Source organism: Lathamus discolor, chromosome 1, assembly GCF_037157495.1.
Source record: "Lathamus discolor isolate bLatDis1 chromosome 1, bLatDis1.hap1, whole genome shotgun sequence".
In the NCBI taxonomy this organism is placed as follows: Eukaryota; Metazoa; Chordata; class Aves; order Psittaciformes; family Psittacidae; genus Lathamus; species Lathamus discolor.
Window position 1 is genome coordinate 154,217,004 of NC_088884.1, and position 25,445 is coordinate 154,242,448.

The 25,445-nt window shown below is 41.0% G+C and overlaps 1 protein-coding gene across 5 annotated transcripts in view; it reads right to left on the reverse strand.

Annotated features, from left to right (window-relative positions):
- ABLIM2 (actin binding LIM protein family member 2) overlaps positions 1-25,445 on the reverse strand; it is a 139,920-nt gene that overhangs the window by 98,134 nt on the left and 16,341 nt on the right. For all 5 annotated transcript variants that reach the window (XM_065659972.1, XM_065659964.1, XM_065659954.1 and 2 more), the window contains exon 2: positions 3,160-3,303. In XM_065659972.1, the coding sequence (XP_065516044.1) occupies positions 3,160-3,303 (144 nt within the window). The remainder of the gene's footprint in view (positions 1-3,159; positions 3,304-25,445) is intronic.

The following is a 25,445-nucleotide window of genomic DNA, read 5'->3' on the forward strand; positions in this document are numbered from 1 at the left end:
AAAGTAAAAATTGAGTAAAAATTTGAAGTGAGGCTAGATGGCATGATCCCTACAGCCTTTTACTATCACATCAGACATGTAACTTAAGAAGAAATAATATATAAAAATAGCTATTATGAGTACCTTATTTATAATGCCTATTTACCTCCATAAGTCCTATTAAACTTTGATACTAAGCAAAACTAGCAGATGTTCACAGTATTATTATTTTTTTTATGTGTATCTCAAACTTGAATAATAATAATTGATTTTTTTAAACCTTTTCTTAGAATTATTTAGAATCATCATCTGGGGAATACAAGAAGAACTGGATGGGAATGAATGAATTTAAACTGACCTTCCTCAGTTATACAATTTAATTTAAATACAAAAGGCACCTATATACTTGCTGTTACCATTATGAAAGCCAGAGTCCTCACAGGAATGACCAGATGGCAGTTTGGCAATATCCAAAACTACCCTTCTATCCTAAAAACAATGAAACAATTAATGTCTTTGCCTCCCTAAAACCTCATAATCTATCCAGCACTACCAAAGAAATTGTTTCACATCTCACACTTATTCAAAAAGGTAAGTGGGGCTTCTTCCAGCATAGTATCATCTGTTACTGATCAACTCATTCAAACAGACCTCTAATACCCCTACACACCCTCTCAAGACATGGCCATTTGTCATTCTTCTTCATGGGCTGTTTGACAGTTTGGTGTCTCCATCATTGTACATCTGTAAATACTGTGAGTAGGAATGTAATTTTCTGCAGTTTTACAAAGAGCAAAGGTTTCTGATGGAGGCTATGGCATGATTTAATACAGAGGCACTCACCCCAGGCAGGCAGCTTAGCGTGGCAATGCTGCCAGCCCACTCATAGGATTATCTGTCCTGGGACTGCCCTGTGGCTGCACTGGATGCTGAACGCACAGTCTCTTTCAGGGTGCTATCTTTGGCAGATGAGGTGAGAGGGGGCAAACTGCATTGCTGAGTACTATCAAAATAAATACACCGCAGGGAGGAGTCAACTGTAAGGTAAATATATTCCCAGGATCATCCCCCTGCCCATGCACAGCAGTCCAGCAGCACGACAAGAAAAGGGGTTCAGAAAAGGAGTCGTGGCACAAGCCTCTCCTCTAAGGCTGAAAGGAGGTAAGTGGTCAGCTGACCAGGAGAACAGAGTACCCCACTTTGCTAAATCCTAAAATCAACTATAGTTTTTCAACCATTGATTTGAGCACATAATTAAAAACACAAATCACATTTGCTTAACCTAATTTTCCCCCTTTATGTTACCTAGTGAAATGTGTGTTCAGCACTCTGTTCTGATTCTAAACTCTTCTCACCTAACAACATGGTAAATCCACACTAGAAAGCAACTTATGCTTCCTAAGTAACAAATAAAATCCAGACAGAAAACAAAAACAAATACCATAAGGATGCCAGCAAATTGATGGAAACCCTAGAAAAGTGATAAAAGAAATTATAGCATTTAAATAATTGGGGGAAGAAACCAACCATGTGTGCAAACTTAGCACTTGGCAAAATGATTAGTAAGGAGGAATATAAGTACTCCAAGTGCTTTGACACCACAAAGCAGTTTAACCACACGTCCCTGACACTAGCTCCTGTGCCAGCTGAGAGTCTCATGGGTGGCTGACAGATGCTACCCTGCTTCTTCCTTTTTAACATAGTGAGTTTTTCTCATTTTATCCAAGATCTGCCGGAAGTGAATAAACTCATCCTTATCTCTTACAGACAGGTAAGGGCAACGCAGCTTCTAAAGCGCATTCATCATCATCTTTTGCATGATGGGGGGGCAGCCTCTGCACTGCCTAACTTTGGGATCAGTGAATAGTGTCAGAATTTGCTTGCTGCATTTGTGGATGAGCTGACAATTGCTACAAGCAGATGCCCTATGAAATGAAAACATGGATACATGACTGTGTTTTGCTCCTTCTGTAGCACGCGTCACTTTTTTCTCATGGCAGGTCTGTATAAAAAGAGGCTTGGATTTCATCAAGATAATTATATGGAGCATATACCAGCATGTTACTGAGACTTCATGCAGGAGACAAGATTCCTGAATACCAAATGAGCTGCTCTCTTCCTGAGTTAGGTCTGAAATCTAATTGGTAATAAAAATTTACCATAAGAACAGGTGGCTTTAAAGGAGTTTGAAAGATGTATGTATGGGCTATGTTCTGCCTTATATACCATTCTGGTTCTGAATAGGTGACCAAAGTATTTTTGCTGCTAGTTAGGATATTGCACTATGCTTATTTTTCCTTGCCAAGTAATTTTACAAAGAACACAGCTATTGAGCTGAACATTTAATCCTGTCTAACTCATTAAAGACTTACTCAGGTATTGAACGCTACATATTTAATCCCATGGGATTTATAAAAATATCAGTGTAGCTAACAAATAACGACAGTTTTCTCCCTGATAGTTTCCTTTAAATAGGAATGGAAATAGTCACATTTAACACAGCTGGGACCAGAGCCATGCCATACCATTTGAAGTACTGCTTAATAATGAAGCAAGCAGGTTGTGCAGCAGTTAATATTTACTCATTTGTACCTTCAAAACAAATTAGATCTTTGCAACTTCCAGATAATCTTTCAAACAATCAAGTGTCTACAGAAGGGTTGCTGGATTAATAGATTCCCCGTTTCCCTGACCACCCTTCTGCCATTTGCATTGTGTTAACAATCACCAGGCACCAACCTGGATCAAACCCAGTAGCTCCCCCCACAGAATGTAAAAGCACAGAGGGTCACACTGGGATTCAAACATCACAGCCCAGCCTGTAAGAGTCTGAACAGACATGGCCATGGCCTGCATTAGAATGCTGGGAGAGGGATAAACTCTAAGTTTCTTTGTAAATGCTAATTTGCTCCCCACCCCGCACTGTGTTTCACTATCAGTTCCCCCAACCTGTTCTTCAGGTCCTGACTCTACAGTAAACTCTATAGGCTAATATCCATTCAAAACATACTCCACTTTTAGGATTTAGGATTATTACAATCTTACAGTAAGCAGTCATAGAGTTTACAGTAATCCTTTCAGGCATGAATTCGATTGTAAAATGTTTGTGAAGTTTCCAGGACCATTAGATTACATGCCCAGTGCTAATGCCCTACTCAGAGGCACAGCTGTCACACTTACCTTTGCAAACAAAGCACTTAATATGGAAATATTTGTTCTGAACTCTCAAAACTTCTCCTTTGCATGGATTTCCACAGGTATTGCAGAGAATTGCAGTAGTTGATGGCTTCTCCAGCTGGCTATGAACAGCCTGGGATTGTGTTACTGCAAGGGAAAACAAAAGGCAGAGTGGTTTAAAGGCCATCAGTAGCATCTTCTGCAAGAGCTATAATTAATGACAATTCACACCTGGGACAAAACAGGTCAAGCAGATAAAACAGTTTTAACTTCTCGTATTGGCCAGCACAGGAGAAAATACCTGCCAAAGGAGCTGAGCTAAGCTTTTCAATTCCTAACTGTCAAAGCTCAAGTCTGCAAACATTTCAGACATGAATCAGAATTACTTACAGAGGAAAGAATACACATGATTAAGTCTTAAGGGCCTCTGCCTGAATTTCACAAAATGCATTTATCACATTTTCTCTTCAAGAAGTTAAAGACTATAGATAAAAGCTATATTTTTTAATCCAAAATACCTTTAATGAGATTTAGTAATAATTACACTGTGAGCTACTGATCTTTAAAGTTCAAGGCAATTGTCTTTTTAACTGATTTTAAGATAGAAAATACACTTCTGTAGATGTTTTGAGTTCACATTACTGAACCACTGACATCTCTGTAAATGTCACATAAATCTGATCATTGAACAAAGTCTGCTGTCATTTTATAAGTAAACCATGATTTCAAGAGATTAGGTTTAGCCAGGTTAGTAAAATATTAAGTGAATTAAAAACTTGCTGCCATCTTGTGATGTAAATTAGAAATTGCATTTATTGGGCTGTGGACAATAAGAATACAAGTTGGCATCCCCATGGGTTATGTGGAACAGGTGAGACAGGACCTTATTCTTGCAATGCTGTTGAAGTTCTTGCATTAATTTTTTATCACAGTGCATTTAAGAGTCTACAGAGCAAACATCACAGCTGGAACACATAACAGATGATACCTAAATCAGTGAGAGAGGCATCCAGCTCTTGCTCTCCAATATTTGACCTTGCTGCTCTTCCTCCTCTATTTTCACTTCATCCCCATGGCCAGCACCTAGTGGTGGTACCTAAGAGGCCTTTCCACATCCACTGACCTGAAGAAGTCAGTATTTCAGTGAGATGCTGAGCCTCCCACCCAGTCTTCCAGGGGAGTTTCTGCACATTTTACCCACAGATACACGGAATTGAGCTGCCAATGGTAAATAATGCCCATAGCTTTATTCTCCACCCGTTAGCATTCTGCCTTGTCTGCTGAAATGACACATCCTGGATTGTTAAAAAAGTCGTGCTCGAGGCAATGTGAACTTTGGAACTATTACTGAAGCCCTGGTTATAATTAAGCACATCTCCAATAAAAACAACACAGCATGACAGGCAATTAGAAGTTTATGGAAAGACAGATGTCCAGATTTACACAGTGCAAACAGCACACACAGTCCAAGCTAATACGAGGGTCCAACTTACTCTTCAAGAGAAAACAGGAAACTCTGAACTTTGAAATACTTAACTTTTGATATGAGAATTTGTCTTTACTGTAGCCTGCCCAAAACAAACTACCCACCCTGAAAAAGAATCAACCCTGTAAGAAACTGAAGTATTTTCCTGAGTTACTCAGTTAAGTAGCTACTAAAAGTTTATACCTATGGACAAAGAACTTCTGCTCCCTCCACAATTATCAACAAGCATCACATTTGTAGTATTTAACTCATGGAACACTTGACTTTAAAAGAGCTGACCTCACCCTGACCATTCTGGACTAAAAACGTTACATTTGAAATACAAAATTCTGTTTGGAATGATTAAACATTTGCCTTTTCTTCATGTTTTACTCTTCCCATGGCTAAGGCTTTTTGAATAGTGTCTCTTCAGAGGCATAAGTGACTGGCCAATGCAGTGGCCTGCAGATGGCTGTGATCTCATGCTGCGATCTCTTATGTGGTGTGCCCCATGGGCAGGGCAGTAACACAGAGTCATAGAGCCATAGAATGGTTTGAGTTGGAAGGGACCTTAATGATCATTTAGTTCCAACCCCCCCTGCCATGGGGAGGCCCACCTCCCAATTAGACTAGGTTGCTCAGAGCCCCATTTAATCTGGCTGCAAGCTGGAAGAAAACAGAAAGTTTTCCTTTCCATGATGCCCATGGTGTTCACTGTCCGGAGCTACAGGGCAGGACAACTTCACACATTTGCTTCCCTTCAGGTCTCTGGATCAAAGGTTTAGAATTTAAAAAACCCAAATACGCCCCTACAAAATAAATTTCAGAGGAAAAGATGCAGTATTTCTGTTGGAATTCTGCCATTCACCTTGAAGTAACACAAATCATATTTTAAATGTTCATGGTAAACAGATGCATAATTATTTTGTTTTACTCATTTCAGAACTAACACACTATCACACAAAACTCCATTGGGAATACAGTGCCTTCAGGCGCATTATAAACGTGTGCTACTGAAGACAGTTTAAATGCTTATTCTTTCATGTAGCATCACAAAATGATTAATACTAGTTTTACGTTTCAATATTTTAAAATATATTTTGCTTTATGTTGAACTTGCAACTGCTGACAATTTTGAGAAATTAACTATATTGGGGAACTTCACGTTTTAACTTATGTTTCAAATCATGTGTGGAAATGTGCTTACATGGTAATTTTCAGCATTCTACTTTTTATGCCTTTATGTACCAAAATCAGCCTTTGAGGCAGCAGAAGATACCATCAACATTTAATGTATGAAATAATGAATTACTGATGAAATGTAATGATCTGAGACTACTCACCAGATCAGAACTAAAGAGCTCATTAAAAATTACTTTTATTATACCCTGATTTGTAGAACTGAATTAAACTAGAAATTTCCTTCTTAACTATAAATGATTTTTTCTATACAGAAATACATTTGTAAATGCCCGATTATCCAAATTTCCCTTTCTCCCAGACTGCATTCTGCTTTAGCAGAGTTAATCTTCAACAGTCCTCAAACCCTAAGGAGATCTAACTGCACTCATTTTTTGACAAAGGCAAAAAATGGCAAGAAGCAAACTAGCAAACAATTTCCACAGCACTTTTTTGGTGTGCAAGACCTGACTGCTGGCGATATCACTGCCAGGAACCTTGCCAAGTATCCAGTGCTCACGTATTTCTGATGTCAAGTCTCAGCCGCTCTCCAGCAGGTGATGCAGTACAGAATTCTGCAGTTCTGGATAAGGAACAACGTATTGAACTAGCAATGGTTTGTAAAATTTCTCAGATAAGATATATCCCTCAGATTTACTTCTATACTGCTTGCTCAAGACATATGCAGATGCTGCGAGTGTCACAGGGAAGAGGGGACAGTGGTATCACTCATTATTAAAGATGCATTATATGGCAACTCTAAAGTGATGTTTCCAGTGTGCTTATAACTTTGCCAAACTACAACTGTTCACATAGACACTCAAGATTTGGTGTTCTTGAGCTCATTTCTTCAGGGAAAATTTCAGACAAACTGCTCAAGCTTTTTCTAAAGGTGGAAAAAGGTTAGAATACAATATATTGTTTTTCAATGTTAAAAAGCAAGCACAGCACTTGGCTTTGGAAGAACCTGGAGTAAAGGCTGAAGCCTGACAGAGATGGACATTGTGACAGGTACAAAAAAACACCCCTTTGAATAAGAATGGCTCCTTTGGCATTGCTATACTAAGTAGGATTTAACAGAATTGGGGACCAAGATGAGGTGCCAGGGATGAGGATGAGATCTGGATGTGACAGGAGCTGATGGTGGTGGCAGAAGCGAGAAGATTCCCGAGTCCCTGGTCATGCTCCGCAATGGAGCCTGGGATGGAAAATGTCACCTTCTCTCTGCTATGAGCAGACTGCTGAGGGAAATCAAACCCTTGGAAAACGATCCTGTTTTCCAAGGTTTGACCAGCCCACGCAGAGGATGACAAACCCCTTTGCTATCAGGCTGTCCGAGAGCCAGATGAGAGAAATCTTCATGGTGGGTTACAGAACTGAGGAAGAAACATATGGCCACAAACTGCAGAATTTGATACAGTCCAAATGCTCGTTCCAGTTTGGTGCATTTTGTCTTAATTTAGCGTAAGAACCCATAGAAGCCATTACTAAGCTTAGAAATCAATTACTGAAAAGTTTAAAAGTATCAGGATTAAGAATACACATTCAATCTTGGGTGAAACCTCAAGTATGAAGCTAATAATAAAGGCTTTCAATGGCTTTGTTCCATATAAGGACACAAATAAGGCCACATTTACTCTACATTATTGAACCCTGTTCTGACAAATCACCTGATCAGATTTACTGCTCTTGGTGATTACAGAAACCTGACATGACAAAGGACACAATTATAATCATAGAACCTTAGAATGGTTTGGGTTGGGAGGAACCTTAAAGATCATTTAGTTCCAACACCCTGCCATGGGCAGGGACACCTTCTAGAAAAGCAGTTTTCTCAAAGCCCCATCCAACCTGGCTTTCTATGATATTTCACGTGAACATTTTAAAGTGTACTGTGAGCTAAACTAGGGGTAACTTACATGGAGAGACGATGTTGATGCCAGTAAGTATTGTATTCCTAAAGAACATGCTTTTATAATCCAAACAATTAGCTGTCAATGCAGGGAAAGTGCTAACTCCTCACAGTGTTTCTGTGGATCGACAGTGTGAAAACCAAGAGCCTGCAGGCCATGGTAAAAAGAAAACCAAAGGAGCTGGGAAGGGTCCTCTCCCTGGATGTTTTCATCCAGTTCTAGAGGCTGGGTTGGCTTACACAAATAAAACATCATTTGCCTTCAACAGCAACCCTCCATCAGTAGAAAAGCTACATTAATTTTCTTTAGCAACCATCAACACTACTGGCTCCTGTATAAATTCACCAGGAACATCCATTTTCACAACCCATTACATTCACTTCATGAGATGAAGATATTTTGTTCTGAGGAAAAAAAAAGAGAAAACATCAGTATCTAAAAGTATCAATATCAGCTGTTCAGTTTATAAAAACATTCAGCTTTTTCAACAAAGGCAGAGGCCACATTCTAACTCTGAACCAAAAATGCTCAGCTCTGATAGCGGATATTATTCTGCATGAAGGGGGTTGGAACTAGATGATGTTTAAGGTCCCTTCCAACCCAAACCAATCTGTGATTCTGTGATTCTATGAAGGAACTAGCAGCAAATATCTCTGTGTGACACTGAAAGCTTTCATCTCTATAGCCAAAGATGGTGACCCAAAATCAAAATGAAGATGAGGCCCAAGTGCCATTTACTGACTCTTTGAGGAACAGAAGTTCAGAACATTGCTGAAATGCGGTATCAAGTGATCTGTGGAGGGTGTGATGCACAGCAGCCCAGAGGGGAATTAAATTTGCAATCTTCTCTGAGCAGGATTAAAGGAGAAGCAGATGAGCACAGCAGCATCGACCACAATTAGAGATTGGAGTTCAGGCTGGTTTTTTGCCAAACCTGCCTTGTGTCACCTCAGTCAAAACACCCAGGGTTGGATTTAAAAACACACAGACGAAAGGAAAAGAAACAAGCATTTGAGTGCCTCTAAATATTCCATGAACTCCTGGGTTTAAATGCCTAAAGCTGGCCCCTGTTCCCTTCTCTGCCTTGTGTCTGTGTGATGGAATATATAGAATAAATAGAATGACAAAGAGCTCTTCCAGTGGTGACGTGGCGGTAAGGATAACAGAACACAGTAATACGTAATACAGTAATATGTGTGATGTTCAGAGAACTAAATGGGTGTGAGCTATAAATTTACTTTAGATAAGGGGGTTAGGGGGTTTATTTTCTGCTAAGAACTGGTGATTCATTATGGAGCCTTGTGGGGGCTTGGGACCTCGATGGTCCTTTCCACAGAAAGGAAGAAAAAGAGAGTGATTATGAAATGGTAACTCCACAAGCTTTCCCCATCCATCCTTCCAACCACTCTCTGCAGCAAGGAAGAGCAATTCCCTGGGAACAGCCCTGCCCAGCCACGCACCCCAGTGGTCTGGGCACCAGGGCAGAAGGGATAGGTACCACACCTGCCCAAGGAGCTGACATGTTAGATGCTCTGTAACATTAAATAACTGGTTTACCTTATTTCTCAATTAGTAGCTTGTGTTAAAAGCCATTTCAAACACGTTTGCATGCTTTCCCTCATAACAATGCCTTTGGTACATCTCACAACAGAAGAAGCAGAAGAACAGGGAAAGCCGAAGAAGTTTTGCTTTCAATGTCCATGTTACGCAGTCCCACAAGTCCTCCACTTGGCTACAGAGGGCTGAACTCTCACTCATGAACTCGAGCTTGCTCCCTTCCACAAATGAGGCTTTTCTGCTCCAAGTGGGTCCAGCCACTGCCCCAGAAACACTGCTCTTCCCAAGACCTCTGCTGTGGCTCCTACAGCAAAGCACTACTGCTGATTCTCTCTTTAGATCCTGTACCACAAGACAGGCAATTCATCAAATTCAATAAATCTTTATGTTAATAGGTCTTCTTTTAATTGAAGTCATTCATGAAGTCCAAAACTACAAACTAAACAGTTCAAGAATCACATTCCTTTCTGACATGTATACCTGCTTCTATTACTTACAAACAGCCTTTCCAGTGGCACTAAGGAAAGGATTGCATGCCTTTTCCAACACCTCTTATGGATCACAATCAGAACAGAGACCTATACCTAATACAGGAGGCAGCACAACTGAAGCAAGCTCTGCTTTTACTGCTAATCACAGAGTTTATGGGATCAGGGGCAAAGGAGAGAGAGGTGTTACCCAGCAGAATGTGAATACAACTATGCATAAGAGATGCAGCACAGCACAAGTACTCCGCACGCAAGAGCTCCAAATCTCACCATATGCTCAGTGCAGAATTCACATCACGTAAACAAGCCTAGCAGGAGGTAACCTCCTGCCCTCATTATTATGATAAAATATTTACCAAATCCAAAGGCAGTTAGTAAAAATCTGTGCTAATTTTAGGAACCGTTACTGTGGCAATGTAAAGGCTATTTTTGTATGGGTTTAGTAAGATTCCAGTAAGAACGAATATAGGAACAGCACTCCAATATAGCTGCATAATGCAATAGGTATTGTTTTTCAGCACAACCTAATATGAAGTCTAAATTCAATTTAAATTAAATGAGGAAAGTTTTCAAACCGAGCTGTCAGCTAAGTGCCAGCATCATTATAATTCCCAAATCATCATTCATATATATGAAGCTTAATGTCAATAAATGTTTAACCATCTTCCTCCACTCTGCTGCGTTTCCACGTAAACACAGAATAATCATTCTCATGATGGTATCAGCGATTTAGTCACCACAGCTCCGGATGAAAGACAAACCCTTTCAGGTCTAGGCCCTCCAAAATGTGGAGTCGTCACACTGTACCTGTGTCTTCCAGCATTCCAGCATTAATTCCCTTCTGAAGGGGAAATGCCACCAGAAACACTGTTGCTGCGTGGCCAGCCAGTGAAGAGGAGCTCGGCCGGAGCAGCAGGGGACCGGGAGCTGAGGCAGCTCTGACACCAACATGCTTGGGGTCAGATGACTCCCGCAGCACCCACACACAGCAGGACAGGACGTGAGCCAGCACCTCGCTGCCGCCCTGTAAAAATAGCATCCTGCACAAGCCTCAATATTGTCACGTCCATGGGGCAGGGCACCGCTGGCAGAGCCCCAGAGGGACCGGACACAGGACGTGCCAGTGATGGCTCTTTGCATCAGGTGATGTCACCCTACATAGCCACTGAGGGCACTGCTTGGCACCCAGGGGAAAAAGGCTTAAAGGAGGAAAACCTGCAAGCTGCCTGGCCACAACTTAAGAATACAGGCTGAGGTACTGAGGTATGATACCCCTCCGGCCATGCCCCCAGTCGAGGCTATCCCTTCTCCATGGAGCAGGAGGACACAGCGCTGGCGTCAGGAGATGCTGTAAGCTGGTCTCTCTCCCACAGGTGGTCATCAAGATACCTGGTACCCAAAAACCTCTCCGTGATTGTGCACACAGAGTTGCACCCTGTATCACTGCAATTACAGTGACTTGTTATTTAAAGCAGTACTTGCTGGCCCAGTTACCATGTGAACACTCCATGAGGATTAAAATCTGGAGTTCTCGCTTTGGACTAAATTTGTATGAAGGCAGTAACATGGCTTGTGCATTGGAAAGGGGACTGTTGGCTTGGAGAACAGCTGGCTAAACCTGCAGTAAAGTGCTGGGATAGGGACAGGATTGCACCACCCTTTTTCACAATGCAGATCACTTTTCTCTCTGCAGGCCTTGCAGAAGCCAAATGCTCTCCCCTCTCCATCCCTCACCACCCTTTACGCAGTCAGTGCCCGCTTGCTTACAGAGCAGCAAAGACACAGCGCTTTCTCCTCCAGCAAACAGAAACCAGCCAGGGGTGTAAATGTGAAAAGAGGTCTCCATGGCTTCTGATGCTGCTGAGGGAGGGCTGTGAAAGCAGCACAGTTTGTGTAGCACCACCCACAAAAAGCACAGCAAGTTCACTCTGCTGGGCAGGTTGAACAATAGTTTGCACTGAATTGTGTTAAAATCTATTGAACTGATCTCATCTGCACGTACGTTGAAGGGTGAGTCTCCATCGACCTCAACAGTCAATGCCAATTCATGTCACAGAAAGTTCAATACCTTCCACTCTCCATCAAAACCACAAACTACTGTTTAAAACTTGAAATACTGGGTTTTTTCTTTGTTTAAAAGAAAAGGGGGGATTATTTGTGTAGAATAAAGTGCAAGTTCTACGGCATAGTGAAGCTCTTATCAGCTCACTATGGCTGAAGGGTTATAAACACTATATAAAGAAGGGGTGGAGACTGTTCTTTCTTTAAAAAAAGCATCAATGCTTCAAAAGCATATATATGTCATTATGATCAAATTTGAAAGTATTTCATGATAAGAGACAGAAACAGCTGATAGTTTGTAGATCTTACAGAAATGACCATCACCGCAGAAATCAGGAATTCTCCCAAATTTCATAATGTTTCCCTTTGGCTTATTACTTACAGAAAATGTCTTTACATTTTGTAATGGATATGAAACAAAACATTTGTTTGCCCAGTATTGTCTGCCAGGAGCAGAAGAGGATTTCCATAAGGCAGCTGAAGAGCTCTGACTTCAGAAATCTATATGGTGAGCGTATCACTGCCCAGGGCCATGCCATATGTGGTCCACAACTTACATAGCACCCACCTGACATGGCCTGACACGCAGAGGGCAAGACGTGAAGGTCCCAGGTTCTGCGCATTGAATCAGAGCTATGAATTACTCAACTTACAAAAATTCTTACCTACACGTTACCTTGCAGCAACTGACTTCTGGCATTAAAACCTTATGGCAGGATTTTATATTGCTCAATTCTGTTGTGCTGTCTGTGTGAGGCCAGATCCATCCCCGCGCTCTCTTGGATCACCATCAGCCACCCTGGCTGAGCTCTCCAGATATTTGCAAGATTTGGCCTACACAGTTTTTCCCAGCGGCTACTTCAGCTTGGCAGAAACACAGAAGGCACTTTACTAAATAGCAGTACTCCAAAGGAATGTAAATTAATAGGCAGGAAAGCAAAAACACTTTCACTCTAACACAGCCTTTCCCTCTGCTCATCAGGGTTTCTCCTTTTCAAGGCTAAATGCTATGTAATTCGCATATTACTGTTACATGATCACAACGCAGTCACAGAGCGTACTAATCTGTATTTACGACTCTAGGTGCAATCTCTGAGCTTCCCCTGTGGTCTCACCACTTGGCTGCAGCAAAGCAGAAACAACACGTGAAGAGCTCAGAAGGGTTTGATGGTGTTTCTGTGAAACTCCAGCATCACTCATGGGCTTTATGGGCATAAAGCACAAGATCATTGTACTTCATCAGTGTGATGAGCTGGCTCGGGGGAGCCTGACAAGAGACAGCAGAGACAGCAGCACAGACAAGACAACTCAGACACTGCCTCCCGACACTGCTGCTGCAAATGATCCAGGAAGCAGTATAGCTTTAAACTGGTTTCTCATATCAACACCGGCCAGACACCTGCAACTCCCCTGTTATAAAGGTAATAACAGCACACTGCCCTTGCTCTAGAAAAGAATGAGGCACTTGGCTTCTCTTACTACTTCAAGTGAAGTGCTGTTAGCCACAGCAATGCCCTTGCCCATCCTCTGCTTCAGGTTTCCTTTCGCCAAGGTTACATGACTGAGGTCAATGCCTTCACTGATGCCAGGCAGCTTAGCAACAAATTTAGGCCACTCTGGAATGGATTAGTTGGCTGCAAACTCTTTATAGCTTATGATACCATTGGTTGTAAATGGCATTTTAAATAGATTTCAGATCTGTTCCTAATTAACTCATGCTTTTTTCGTGTATGCACTTCCCTCTTCCCAGTAAAAGTTAAAATGAATGTCAATTGTAATTGAAGGCAACAGATAATACATATAGTCAAACTCTGCTTCTGCTCTTCCATGCTCACACCACCTCACTAGATCATTTTGAGCTTTTTCCATAGCCAGTCTTGGAAAATGTTGAGAAACATTTCTTTTCTCAAATAGAAAAGAATGCAGATGTTTCTCTTCACTCTAAAATATGGACTCATTTATAAGCAAGCATTTCTTAAAAATCAAAGCTAAAACACCTGAGATGTTGGGACTTTGCAATATACCATATGTACGTACATGCTTGCAAACAGCAACTCCTATGCTACTTGGGATCTGCATATTGGTTTAAACTTTAGGTTGCCCTGTGTGGAGTCAGGAGTTGGGCTCAATGATCCTCATGGGTCCCTTCCAACTCAGGATGTTCTATGATTTTATAGAACTATCTCCCTGGGCATTAAGTCACTCAGTTTCTAACCATTCACATACATGACTGTTTAATAGCCAGTGGAGGCTACAGAGTCCAGTGTCAATACAGATCAACAAATTTATTTTCAGAAACAATCGATAATTAATGAATTTTACTTTTAAAATGCTAGAAAATCCAATAAATCATCATATTTCATAGAAATGCTTTCAGTTGCAAAAACTGGCTGTATTGCTGCTTCACGTCATTTTTGCCTTACAGGGGTTTAGATCCAGGTGAGTGTTCATTTGGATTTTTTATTGAGGATAATATGATCTTGAACAAACAAACATACAAAAAAAACAATAAAATTAAGTATACCTCTGTATGTAATGGTAGAGGTTTGGGCAATTCTTTATCACTAGGACAAAAACGAAATTACGAAATAGATGTTTCCTTTTACCTGTCATCATTTACCAACTGAACTTACATATTCCTTGGTGGCTGTGTTTAAAGTTGGCACTGCTGCTAAATGGTCCTTGCTCTTGAGCATTTATGATCCAAATAAAGATGAAAAAAATGGGAGAAGCAAAAATGAACAGTAAGAGGATAAAGGTTGAATGAGAAAGAGTTGGATAAATGGTATCTCTAACCTAAACCCATGTCTTCCAACTTTCGCCCAGCTTCTCTTGCATCAGTCCCATTCTGGCTGGGAATGGATTGGCAGAGCCACCCAATTGTGCCCTTGGTGACCAGTCACATCCTACCAAAACCTGTCTTGCTCAGAAACAGCTTGAATTTAACCTCCCTGTTCTCAAACACCTCCATCCTCAAGTTCACGCATAAGAAAACACTTCTCATCTCCTGCACGGCAATAAGCCATCTGTAATTGAAACACACGCAAACAAGGCACACAAAAAAAATAACAACCTGTGGGCTCCTGTGGTACAGGTACTGAAGTACAAGACACTGACAATGACTTATGAAGGAGGAAAACTTAAAACGCAGCATCAGGCTGAGAATCCATGCTGAGCTCTGCCTAACAGAGAGCAGGCAGCTGTGCTTCCTCCAGCAGTAACTGGGTCATGAGTCCTTCTCTGATCCCTGCTATGTCTGGGGAATAAAGAGCTTCCTTCAGCCTGAAGTTTATGATGATAGACCTCGTTTGCTGGCCAGCAAGTCATGAGAATGAAACCAGAACTTCCCCCACTCACAGCTACTTTCTCACAAGGGGAACCTCTGTACAGCAGACCTAGATCCAGACCCCTTTTACTCCCCCAACTTGAATAAGAGCATCATCTAGTAATCTTCAGAAAACTGTACACATGAAATAGCGAGCAGCAATCAAACAGAAAGCCTGCAAAGCGTTTAGCAGAGATTTCATAACGGGAAAAAGTGGTTCATCAAACACAGAAAAAGGGTGCAAGAAAATCCTTAGAGGACTAAGAAAAGCAAAACCCTGTCTCACCATGAGGTGACAGAGTCCTGACATGTCCAGCAAGCTGTCTGCAAAGTGACACAGATCAGAGGGCAAAGGGACACAGTCCAGTTAGCAGCAAAGAGACAAAGAGAGCCATCACGATGGAACCGCAGGTCACACACCTTCAGGAATGAACCTGCCACACAGAGAACCTGCTGACCTTACAAAGCTGATAGGGATGGCAGGTAACAAACGGAGTAGACATCAGATAAGAAAAGATCTGCTTAAGTAGAGGTCACAGGCTATGATTTAGTGCTGAAAAAGCTGCCATGTAATAAGGATAACACAAGCAATTAACAGAAGGTATTCATTTCTTAAAGGTCAAGCACTACAAGGGACTAATCAGGGAAAGGACTTGAGAGTGTGAGAGGGAAACTTAAACCATCTGCTGAATAGCTAGCTGTAAGATGGGAAAGTGAACAGTATAATGGGATGTATTGTGCTAAGGGAAGGCATCCTGCCTGCAATAGAAGTGGTACTGTAACAAGAACTGCTCTGATAATACCCGGAATCCAAGCCGGGCATTTCATGCAAGAAAAATCTAAGCAGCAAAATGAGGCAATAAATATCAGTTGGTTCCGCCAAAAATTGCACGTTGGGGCGGAATTAAACTACAATGCAAATTTGACATTCAGGGGATGGTGTGAATGGTGCAAGAAAGATGACAGGCTTTGCAAAGACACCAACATCATTTTCTGTATTCCTTTTGGGAGTAAATGAATGCGTGGAACAGGTTTTAGGGACGGAATTTTCTGCGTGGGCTGCTGTTGCTACATGCACACAGAGAAGGAGATCACTAAATGTTCATTAATTATCGTTTTACATACAAAATTATCATTTAAGTTGTCTTAATCTACAGAAATTTTGAGTGTTTAAGTAGAAAATAACTAGCATTAGCTAAGTAATTAGGTAGAATAAATGATCTTCCTTGCGTTCCTCTGTTCTGAAAAGTTACACAGACACTGTTTATAGTTCTGCAATCGGCTACCTATTGTACAAAACTATCAGACGATAATGCGGGTTGGGTGCTACTTAGACAAAAAGATTCAACCTCTCATGTGTTTTAATTAGAATCCAGAAATTTAACTTTGGGGGTGTCTCAAAGGAAAAAGCAACGTATGCACACAACAGCCCCACTGCCCCTCCGCCCCACTATCCTGCCCTTTCTCCCCCAAGAAAATTGGAAGATTTTGAGAATTATGAGGACTGGGACTTGGATTAAGGGAAGATTCGTGTGCCTGAAATGCGCATGGACAGATATAAGTCCAAAGCTGCAAGGCTGAAAACCTCCTTCTCACACCTGCTTTTCAGCACATCCAAAGGCAGAGCGAGCTGACTTTTCACATCTCATTTCTCAGCCGTCCACAGAGGACTGCAAGGAAGTGTCTTCCATTTTCCATATGTAGTGGATGGTAAAGCACCTATATGTGCTTGTTCGTAGCTTAAATCCTTTGTGAGAGTGTGGGGTACTGAGTGCTTTATTCTGTGTCACCCCACAGATCTGAGAATCTTCCATTTTGAAGAGCTACCTTCCTTCTTTTCCAAGAACGCATGACTATATTGACCTTTCTGAATCCACGGCACATTTGTTGGAGGAAATCTGGGGAGACTCTTATACCAGGCTGCCTTGCTGCAAGGCCCACCTCCCGCAGCTCAGCCTGTCTCTGATGATGGCACTACCAGAACAGACATGCATAGCCAAACACATGTGCAGAAATCATTCTTCACACAAATAAATTTGCTATAGTTTCCAGAGTAGGGCAATCTGGTGAGTTTAACCCCGGTAGATCCAGTAGGGAGCTACAGCTGCAAATTCCACTTACACAAGGACTCAAGTGTCGTGAGTCTAACCCCAGCCTTTGCATGGACAGCTCTGTTCACATTCACAAAGGTGAGGTGAGACACTGCAACCAGGTTCAGAATCTGGACTCTGAATGCCAAGTGCAAAGCCATGAACAAGAAACCTGTCCCGGAAGGCAGAGGGGATTTTAGACACATCCTCATCTTCAGCTCTCCACGTCCCATGTACACGCGCCCAATTCCCAGCAATTTAATCCTTGCATTTAGCCCACAGTGGCCATGCCAGAAAACGTTTTTTCTGCATGCTTTCCAAATCCCATTCTCTATAAAGGGATGTAGCTGCAATGGAGCAGGTCAGATCCAAAGCCTACTTAAATGCATTCATTTTGGTTGATGATCACTGAGGAATTTGTCAACAATGTGGAGTGCTGTTCTGAAAGTAAAATAGATAAAGGCGAAATCATCATTGGAAATGTGACGCTGTTGGCCTTCCCCCTGTTCTCAGTGAAGCCCACCAATAAAACTATTATTGATCCCAGTGGAAGATCAATACAGCATTAATTTAAATATGAAATTAGCAGCATTAATTTCATGCCTGAATTCAGTCAAAGTCTTGATCTTAGCAATTTACTCATCACTACGAGAAAGTTCAGCCTTTCCCCCTGTTTGCCTAAGGTTACAATTTCTTATCAGTAACATCTGAAATGAAATTATGTCCCTCAGCTCACTTTAATACCATGAAACAAACCAGAAAGATTGTTTCGCTTTCTTGGAATACACCTAAACTCATTTATATTCTTTATTGCTTAGTTCCACCATAAACAGCTCCAAAATTTTAAGAATCAATTTAAGAAACAACACTGGACTCTATGCCTGTTGCTGTTCTGCAGCTCTGTGGCTGCCTGATAATCACTCCTAGCACCTCCACCAGTTACTCAAGCCACACTCCTGCCAATTTCTTCATCTTCAGGCCTTTAAGATATAGACAGCCATAACCCTAAATCAGAAACTGGCATTTTGGTGCTATTTCCTCCTCCCAGGTCTTTAGCATTGACCGGGCTGCACCCCTGCTCAGCATCACTCTTCACACTGATATTTGCTCCATCTGTGTCACTGAATGGAGGAGGAGAACAAGCACGTTCCCTGGTTTGGAAACGAGCAAATGTTTGGAACTGGGGGAAAACTGCTTAGAAGGAATTTCCACAGCTTATTTCTCTTTCCATTCCCTGGTACAAACTGAATAGTAGTAACAACAATGCCTGCTTGGTATAGCAACACCAAAAAGCAAAAGCAAGATAAACTAATGAGGAAAACAATGGTTCGCTAGCCAAGCCACAATGAGTCACCCTCAATCATTAATTGAATTATAATTTACTAACATTCCACTATATGAAATGCTGTTTCTCAAAGTATTACAAACAATAATTTTAAGACCTTTCCAAAGGTTTTCTTTCTTTTTTATGTTATATTCTGAGGTCTATAAAAATGTCTTAGCTCTTGAACCATAAAAATGAACTCCTGTTTTTTATTTCCTCTGCTTAACTCGGCATTAAGAAGGCATTAACTCTTGTTTTATTGCAATCATATAGTTACTTCAAATATAAATAGGTATTGATGTTATTGAAGTGCTGGTGCTAAAGTCACACTACCTTACACAGGTGCAAATCAGTTAACATTGGTGAAGTTGTCACAGCATTTCTTCTTAGATTCAGTTACACCCATACAAATCTAATTGTGCTTCACCCCCATCAGATACATCAGCATGTTGCCTCTTTTTCACATTCAGACTACACAATTTCTGCAGTCAATTATCTTTCAACACCACATTCATAGGAGGAACGTGTTATATTCACACAAACACAACCCTGGCGCGTACAGCCACTGTGCTACTTCTTACACAGCTCTTCAACTAACACTTCTGCTGCCATCGATGGATACATTTCTGAGCTATATATACACATCTTTTTGACCGAGTTTTGGGTTGCTTTATTTGTGAACTGCCAACTTATTCAGAGAGCAAAAAAGTTTTATGTCAAATTGAGTATTTTATTCTGAAGCTTTATACTCACCGTTTGCATATAAAAGGAGAAGAAGCAGTATCAATTGATAAAATTGTGTCTTATTTATAAAAATAAAGGAATTGCAGACCATTTTTCCAGGGAATGTACAGAAGTGCAATTCAGTAAAGAACGGATGAAAATGCAATGCTAAACCCCACATTAATCTCACTCCCATGATTTCAACAGGGTTGAAACACAGACAAAGTTCATTGTGCCAAGGGAACAATTAGTGGGATATGTGTAGTCTAGGGGCAAAAAATGCTGGAGCCCGCTAGCCCCATCCAGCCTCTGCACCCAGGTGGCTTTTGCACAGAGACCTTAGTTTAGAGAAGGTGGCCAAGGTCTGGTCCCAGTGCTATGTCAGGGTGAGGGTGTGGTGAGCACAAGCAGAAGATGCCATGGTCTTCACATTGCCCGTATTGTACTTAGTTTACTGGGAAAGAAGGAAAATCAGCAGGCTCAGGGGGACCTCATCACACACTGTTGCACTATTTAAAGAGCAGCTACAACAAGGACCAAGGCTCCTCCTTTCACAAGGAGCCACATGGAGAAAAGAAGGGACAATGGGTACGAGTTGCAGTGGGAGAGATTTCATCTCGATGCAAGAAATACATTTCTCACAGTGAGAACAATCATGTCCTAAAACAATATCCCCAGGAACATGGTACCCATGGTGTCTCTAGTCCCCATTGCCAGAGGTTTTCAAGACGCATTGGAAAGTGTGCTAGATAATCTCATCTAGGCTCCATTTACCACGAATGGCTAAACCAGGTGATCACTTGAGGTCCCTTGCAACCTGACTCTGCAAATAAATGCATCCCTGCATGATGAAAAATGTGATTCAGAAATTCACTGCTGTTCCCCAAGAGGGAAAACTGAAATATGGTTGGAGGAAAGCACCAAATAGCACTTTTCAAGTCAGAACAAGAGAAAACAGAAGAAACTGTTTAAGGTACTTTGTTAATCTAAACTGGCTTTTAGTTTCACTGGGAGTGAACCCAGTAAGTCCTCACATTTCATACAACAGATACAGCTAAACTAAAATTACAGGCAAGGCCCAGTGAACACCAGCTAGCTCTGCAAAAGCATTACAAACCTTTATTTTCCTCTGTCTTCAGAGAAGCCTTTATCTCTGTGTTTAACACAGAAAAGCCTAGCAAGCTGCTGTGACACGGAGGTTGGCAGCCCCACTGGGCAGATGTAGGTCATTCCTCCTCTGCAGAAGGGGAAGGATACAGGGAGCTTCATCTGGCTGCAAGTTGCTCCAGTTGTCAATAATCCTGCCAATTCAAATGACCTACTAAGACCACAATCACGTAGGATGCCATTCCTTGCCCTATATGCTGCCGAAGCAAGACTCGGTCTATTGGGCCATCATTGACACAGCTGTCCTGGTTCATGGACTCAGCTCATGACACTACATGTTTTACCACATCCCCTTCTTGCTGTATGCACAGCTCTGAGGCTGTTTGTATTCATAGTCATTTCTCCTTAACCACTTCAAGCTTCCTTCTGCTTCCCCACAAGGATAACCGCTCATGTATGCTTTTGGTCATTGCTGTTAGCAATATGTAGAAGCAGGATAAATTCTCCACAGACAAACCTGGTGGACCATGAGATGTGGGGATGCATCCTATACACAGCCAGCAAGGAGGCTGGGTGCCACTCCCTGGTAAGCACGCATCCCTGCCCCCCCAAACCCACCCACAGTTTAAGACAGGACAGACTGTCGCTACAAAGTGCTGGGCTCAGTCAGAGAACACAGCCCAGAAGGCAACTTATTTGCAACCAGCCCTGTTTATCCCTAATTTCTCTCCATTTTCCCCACAAATGCTCCTCCCTGACCCAACTTGATGGCTCCTTTCACCACCTTAGATCCTGCTCCTGGACATCTCCTTTCTTCACACTTTCCTTCCACCAGCCCTGGGGCTTCCCATGGAGACAGAGGCGGCGAGTCTCCCTTACTGCTTTGCAGCGCTGCAAAACATGGGAGCTCTTTTTACTCTTCCCCACTTCAGACCGTTTACAAAAGGAGCATCAGGACACAGTTTGGCTCTTCTCTACTTACATATCACACGAATATTGTTTTTAATGAGCGAAAAGCCCAACTTCACTTCGACACACAGAAAGAACAAGAGATCTGCGCTACCACATTTCCAGAGTTTATTTCAAAACCAGAATATAAGCAAAAAAGTCAAAAAGTCATAAAGCAAATGGTGACTCAGTCAGTAAATACCCTTTCTATAGCATGCCATTTCTCTCTATCATTTAGAGTGACAGCCCTGCTCTCACTGAATTAAAAAGGACAATTCTGCTTTGTAATGAATGAAATCAACATTCACTCTAGTATGACTCAGTTTTCTGCACTGCTAAGCACTGTCAGTATCTGTACTTCAGAACCTTTGGTTTTAACAGTGTTGCCCTAGGAACACACCTGAATTTCAAAGAGTTATTTTGATTTTTTGGGGTACTCTCTTAAAACACAGATGTGAACGTGGCACTGAGCTATCTAGGAAAAACAGAGCCAAATGAAGTTAATCTGATCAAGATGGAAGAAGTGACCATCAATTTTATATTTAAGGCATGATATGCAACTCCGTGAAAAGACCAATGAGGTCCTGAGGGGATGAAAAATTATAGGATGTGATTGAATTATCTCAGTAATACAGTTTCTTACAAAAGAGCTAGAAAAATGACACAGTAAGGGCTAACACATTAAATAAGCAAAGAACTAGGAACAATTCCTCAATGTGATCCGGTCTTTACATTTGTAATGATTTTAGCTACAACTGTCATCGGGGCTGTGCAAAATGAGACATCTTCAGGAATCATCGCTGCTGATTAACCAACTTGCTTACACAAGCCTGTGAGAGGTTAGGTACCAAAGGCGTAAGTCTCTAAATTAGCTACTGTGACTTGCAGAAACTCTTAATTTGACTTAGCTTCCAGACTCACTCATTCTCACAACATTATTCATACTGTCAATCATAAATCAGTACCATCTCTTTAAGCTAGTCTACTAGTAATACTTTCCTGTATCATTAAGCAAGAAAATTAAGTGCTATCTCAATTTCAGTCCCTATTCTAACACTGAGCTGAAAAAGTTGAAAAGCGTGGTCTGAATTTCAGTCTGGAAGATGGGAATGACAAGCACTTATGCCCCAAGCCACACAGCTTGATGACCCCCATCGAGTCACAGTTTCACTGTCTGACACCATGCTGACAACCCAAGGCAAAGAGGTTTTAACACCATGCATTGTATGACTGATTTCATAATGACAATGCTTTTAGACAGCTTTACATTTCCAAAGCACTGTGAGGAAGACTAACGTGGCACCTTTTCCAACTGCAGCTGTAATCAAAGGAACAAGTTTCCACTTCTTGAACTCTATGAAAACATGAGCTCCATACAAATGCAGAGAGTGGGTAAAACTTCAGCCTTCGCTGGCTTTTTAGGGTGGGAGTCATCTCACCTAACTCCAAGCATCCAGATATTAGGCAAGTAGTTAAAGTAGGTTCCTGCTATCATAAAAGAGACAGAAACTTTCCACCATGAAGCCCAGCACTGACACTGTAGGCTGGCACAGAACTCTGAAAATGCCTCCTTTCCACTCAGTGTTGGACTAGCTCAAGCTAGACACCTAATGTTGAGATATCAAAAGTCAGATGAGATAAATCCAAACCCAAGCACATAACTGCTCACTGCTTCCTGTGCTTGCTTAAAATTCTTGTTGGGATTGTGAGTTTCTTTATTTCCTGTGCAAGCCATGTCTGAATCTCCTAGATCCCACTGTCACTCTGCTGTCAGCTCTCCCGATCCTCCTCATCAATGCTTCTTGTGATTCCAGAGTGGGAGCCCTGTAAACATGCGAAAATCTTATCTTTCATTAGGAACAGAAAAATACAGCTGTCTAACACCCCATGTCAAATCATTTGAGAATTATGTTTAATCATTTGAAACAAATATGGGTTTGGGAAGCCAGATATTCTAACAATTTGGGGAGGCTGAGAACACTTCAGTATCAACTGTCAATCCATTACTTCAGCAATATGCTGTACCATTTTCTTCCTTTCTGTGCTATTTTCCCCCTTTGAGTATCTCTACATAATTATGAGCTTCTAATTGTGAATAACACCAATTATTGTATATTTTATCTTTTTTCTAGCCTCTTTCTTTGATTTTTGTCTGCAGACATGAATCCACTAACAGTCTTCCATATTTTGGATGTTCATGCTAGTCAAGTGTATACCGATATGAACATAAAGAATGCAAAAAGTCATGGAAAGAGCATTGAAGTCAACTGAAATACTTCTGTGTATAAAGTCAAAGACCTTCATAGACATTTAACTTGTTGGGTTTGGCAGATAAAACCACAAAAGGATCATAATTACTCTGTATGTCTATAGGTGCCAGCTTTTGTTTCCTGAAATGCCAATAGCAATGCAAGGTTAATCAGAAGAAAGTAATACCCAAACAAAATCACTTAGCAAGAACATTGTGTATGAAACAATCTGCAACTGTATTTTATTCAAAGCAAAAATATTATATAAAAGGGTTTAAGCTTGCTCTTGGGCAAGAATTAACATTATGTGGCATTGTAGAATAAAAAGGAAACATCTTTAATCTCTAAGGTTTTAAAATTAGACAAGTCTCTTTCTAAATAAGTATTCCCACCATGTTACAAACTCTTATTTCCAGATTCTGATTATACAAGTACAGGATACAACCGAATATTAAATAAACACACAAACTGAGTCTGTCATGTAGACTTGTATCAAAACTTTACAGAATAAGTGAAAAAGAAGAAAAAGAAACACACCTCTTTTAGAGGAGGGTTTATAAAACAATAGAAAACTTCTGCGTATAAACACCTGGGAACTGCTGGCAAACACAGGTACTGTCCTGAGGACGGAGAAGAAGGACCAATGGAAAGGCAAAACCCACTGATTACTAATCCCAACAGAAAGAGCAGAGCCACAGGTTCTCTGAACTGGAGAAACAGCAGAAAAGGGTGATTTCTGAATCAAGAGATTGCCTCCTGGGTCTTTGCCCTCCTAGTCATAACAAACCTGGCCTTTATGTTCTTAAGAAGATGTAATTTAGCAAGGAATACCAGCATTTCTTGTCAATTCTTCCTCTTAACCAAAATAATTAAACGTGCCCAAATGCTAGCTATTTGTGAAAAAGAAGCAATACTGTGCCATTCTGTGATTATTATTAACTAAAAAGCTAAGATTTTTTGTTAATATATTCTTTGGTTAAGATGGTGTCATGGAGGTTTTCTATACAGATAGTAATAATATCTTTATTAATAAATACACCGCTAATACAGTGCTATTCAGTACGGCACTTGAGAAAGCAGCATAATCCCTGCACCTCTATTTCAAGACAATTTTCTGCTGTGCTTTACAATTTGCTTCTTTGAAGCCTTCATTTAATGTTCTTTCAAATTGCAGGTCAAATGCATCACCTAATTCATGCCATCAGACCAAATACTGGCAGCTTGCTAGCACAGTTATACCTATATAAACGGAATCAACACTTATTTATGAACTGATTAGGCCAATTCCAGTTGTGAGTTCAACTTAGCAGCAGGGAAGGGTAAAGTAAAATTGCTGTAAATCATCCCTTTGTCCCCTGGGTAGGCAGCCTATGTGCCCAACACTACAGCACTATAGCAGCAGTCCCAAGGACCCATCGGCAGACTGACAGATTTCCCACTCTCATATTTGGTCAGTTAATAATTACCAGAAATTGGGAAAAGACAGAAAATAGACTAATTATAATCAATCTGAAAGTTACTGAGACAGAGGTGTTCAGTCATTCTGTGTGTTCCCTTTTCAGTCAGTGAGATTACATTTGTACATAGGTAGAATTATAACAATTGTTTTAAAGTGTATTCTACTCATACAGCAAGATTCAATTATTTTACTTTAAGCACTGATCCAAAACCTTTCAAATGTACCCAGACCTACTCAAAGGCTTTAATGCTTATGGGTTAATTCTAAATGCTGGTATGAATCAATCATTTATTGGTTGTATGATGAGGTATGGACATGATTAGAAAATGTAGGTTTTAAAACTTGAAATTGCTCTAATCTTTAAAAAAGCTCCTTTTCTTCAACACCTTTTCAATCATTTT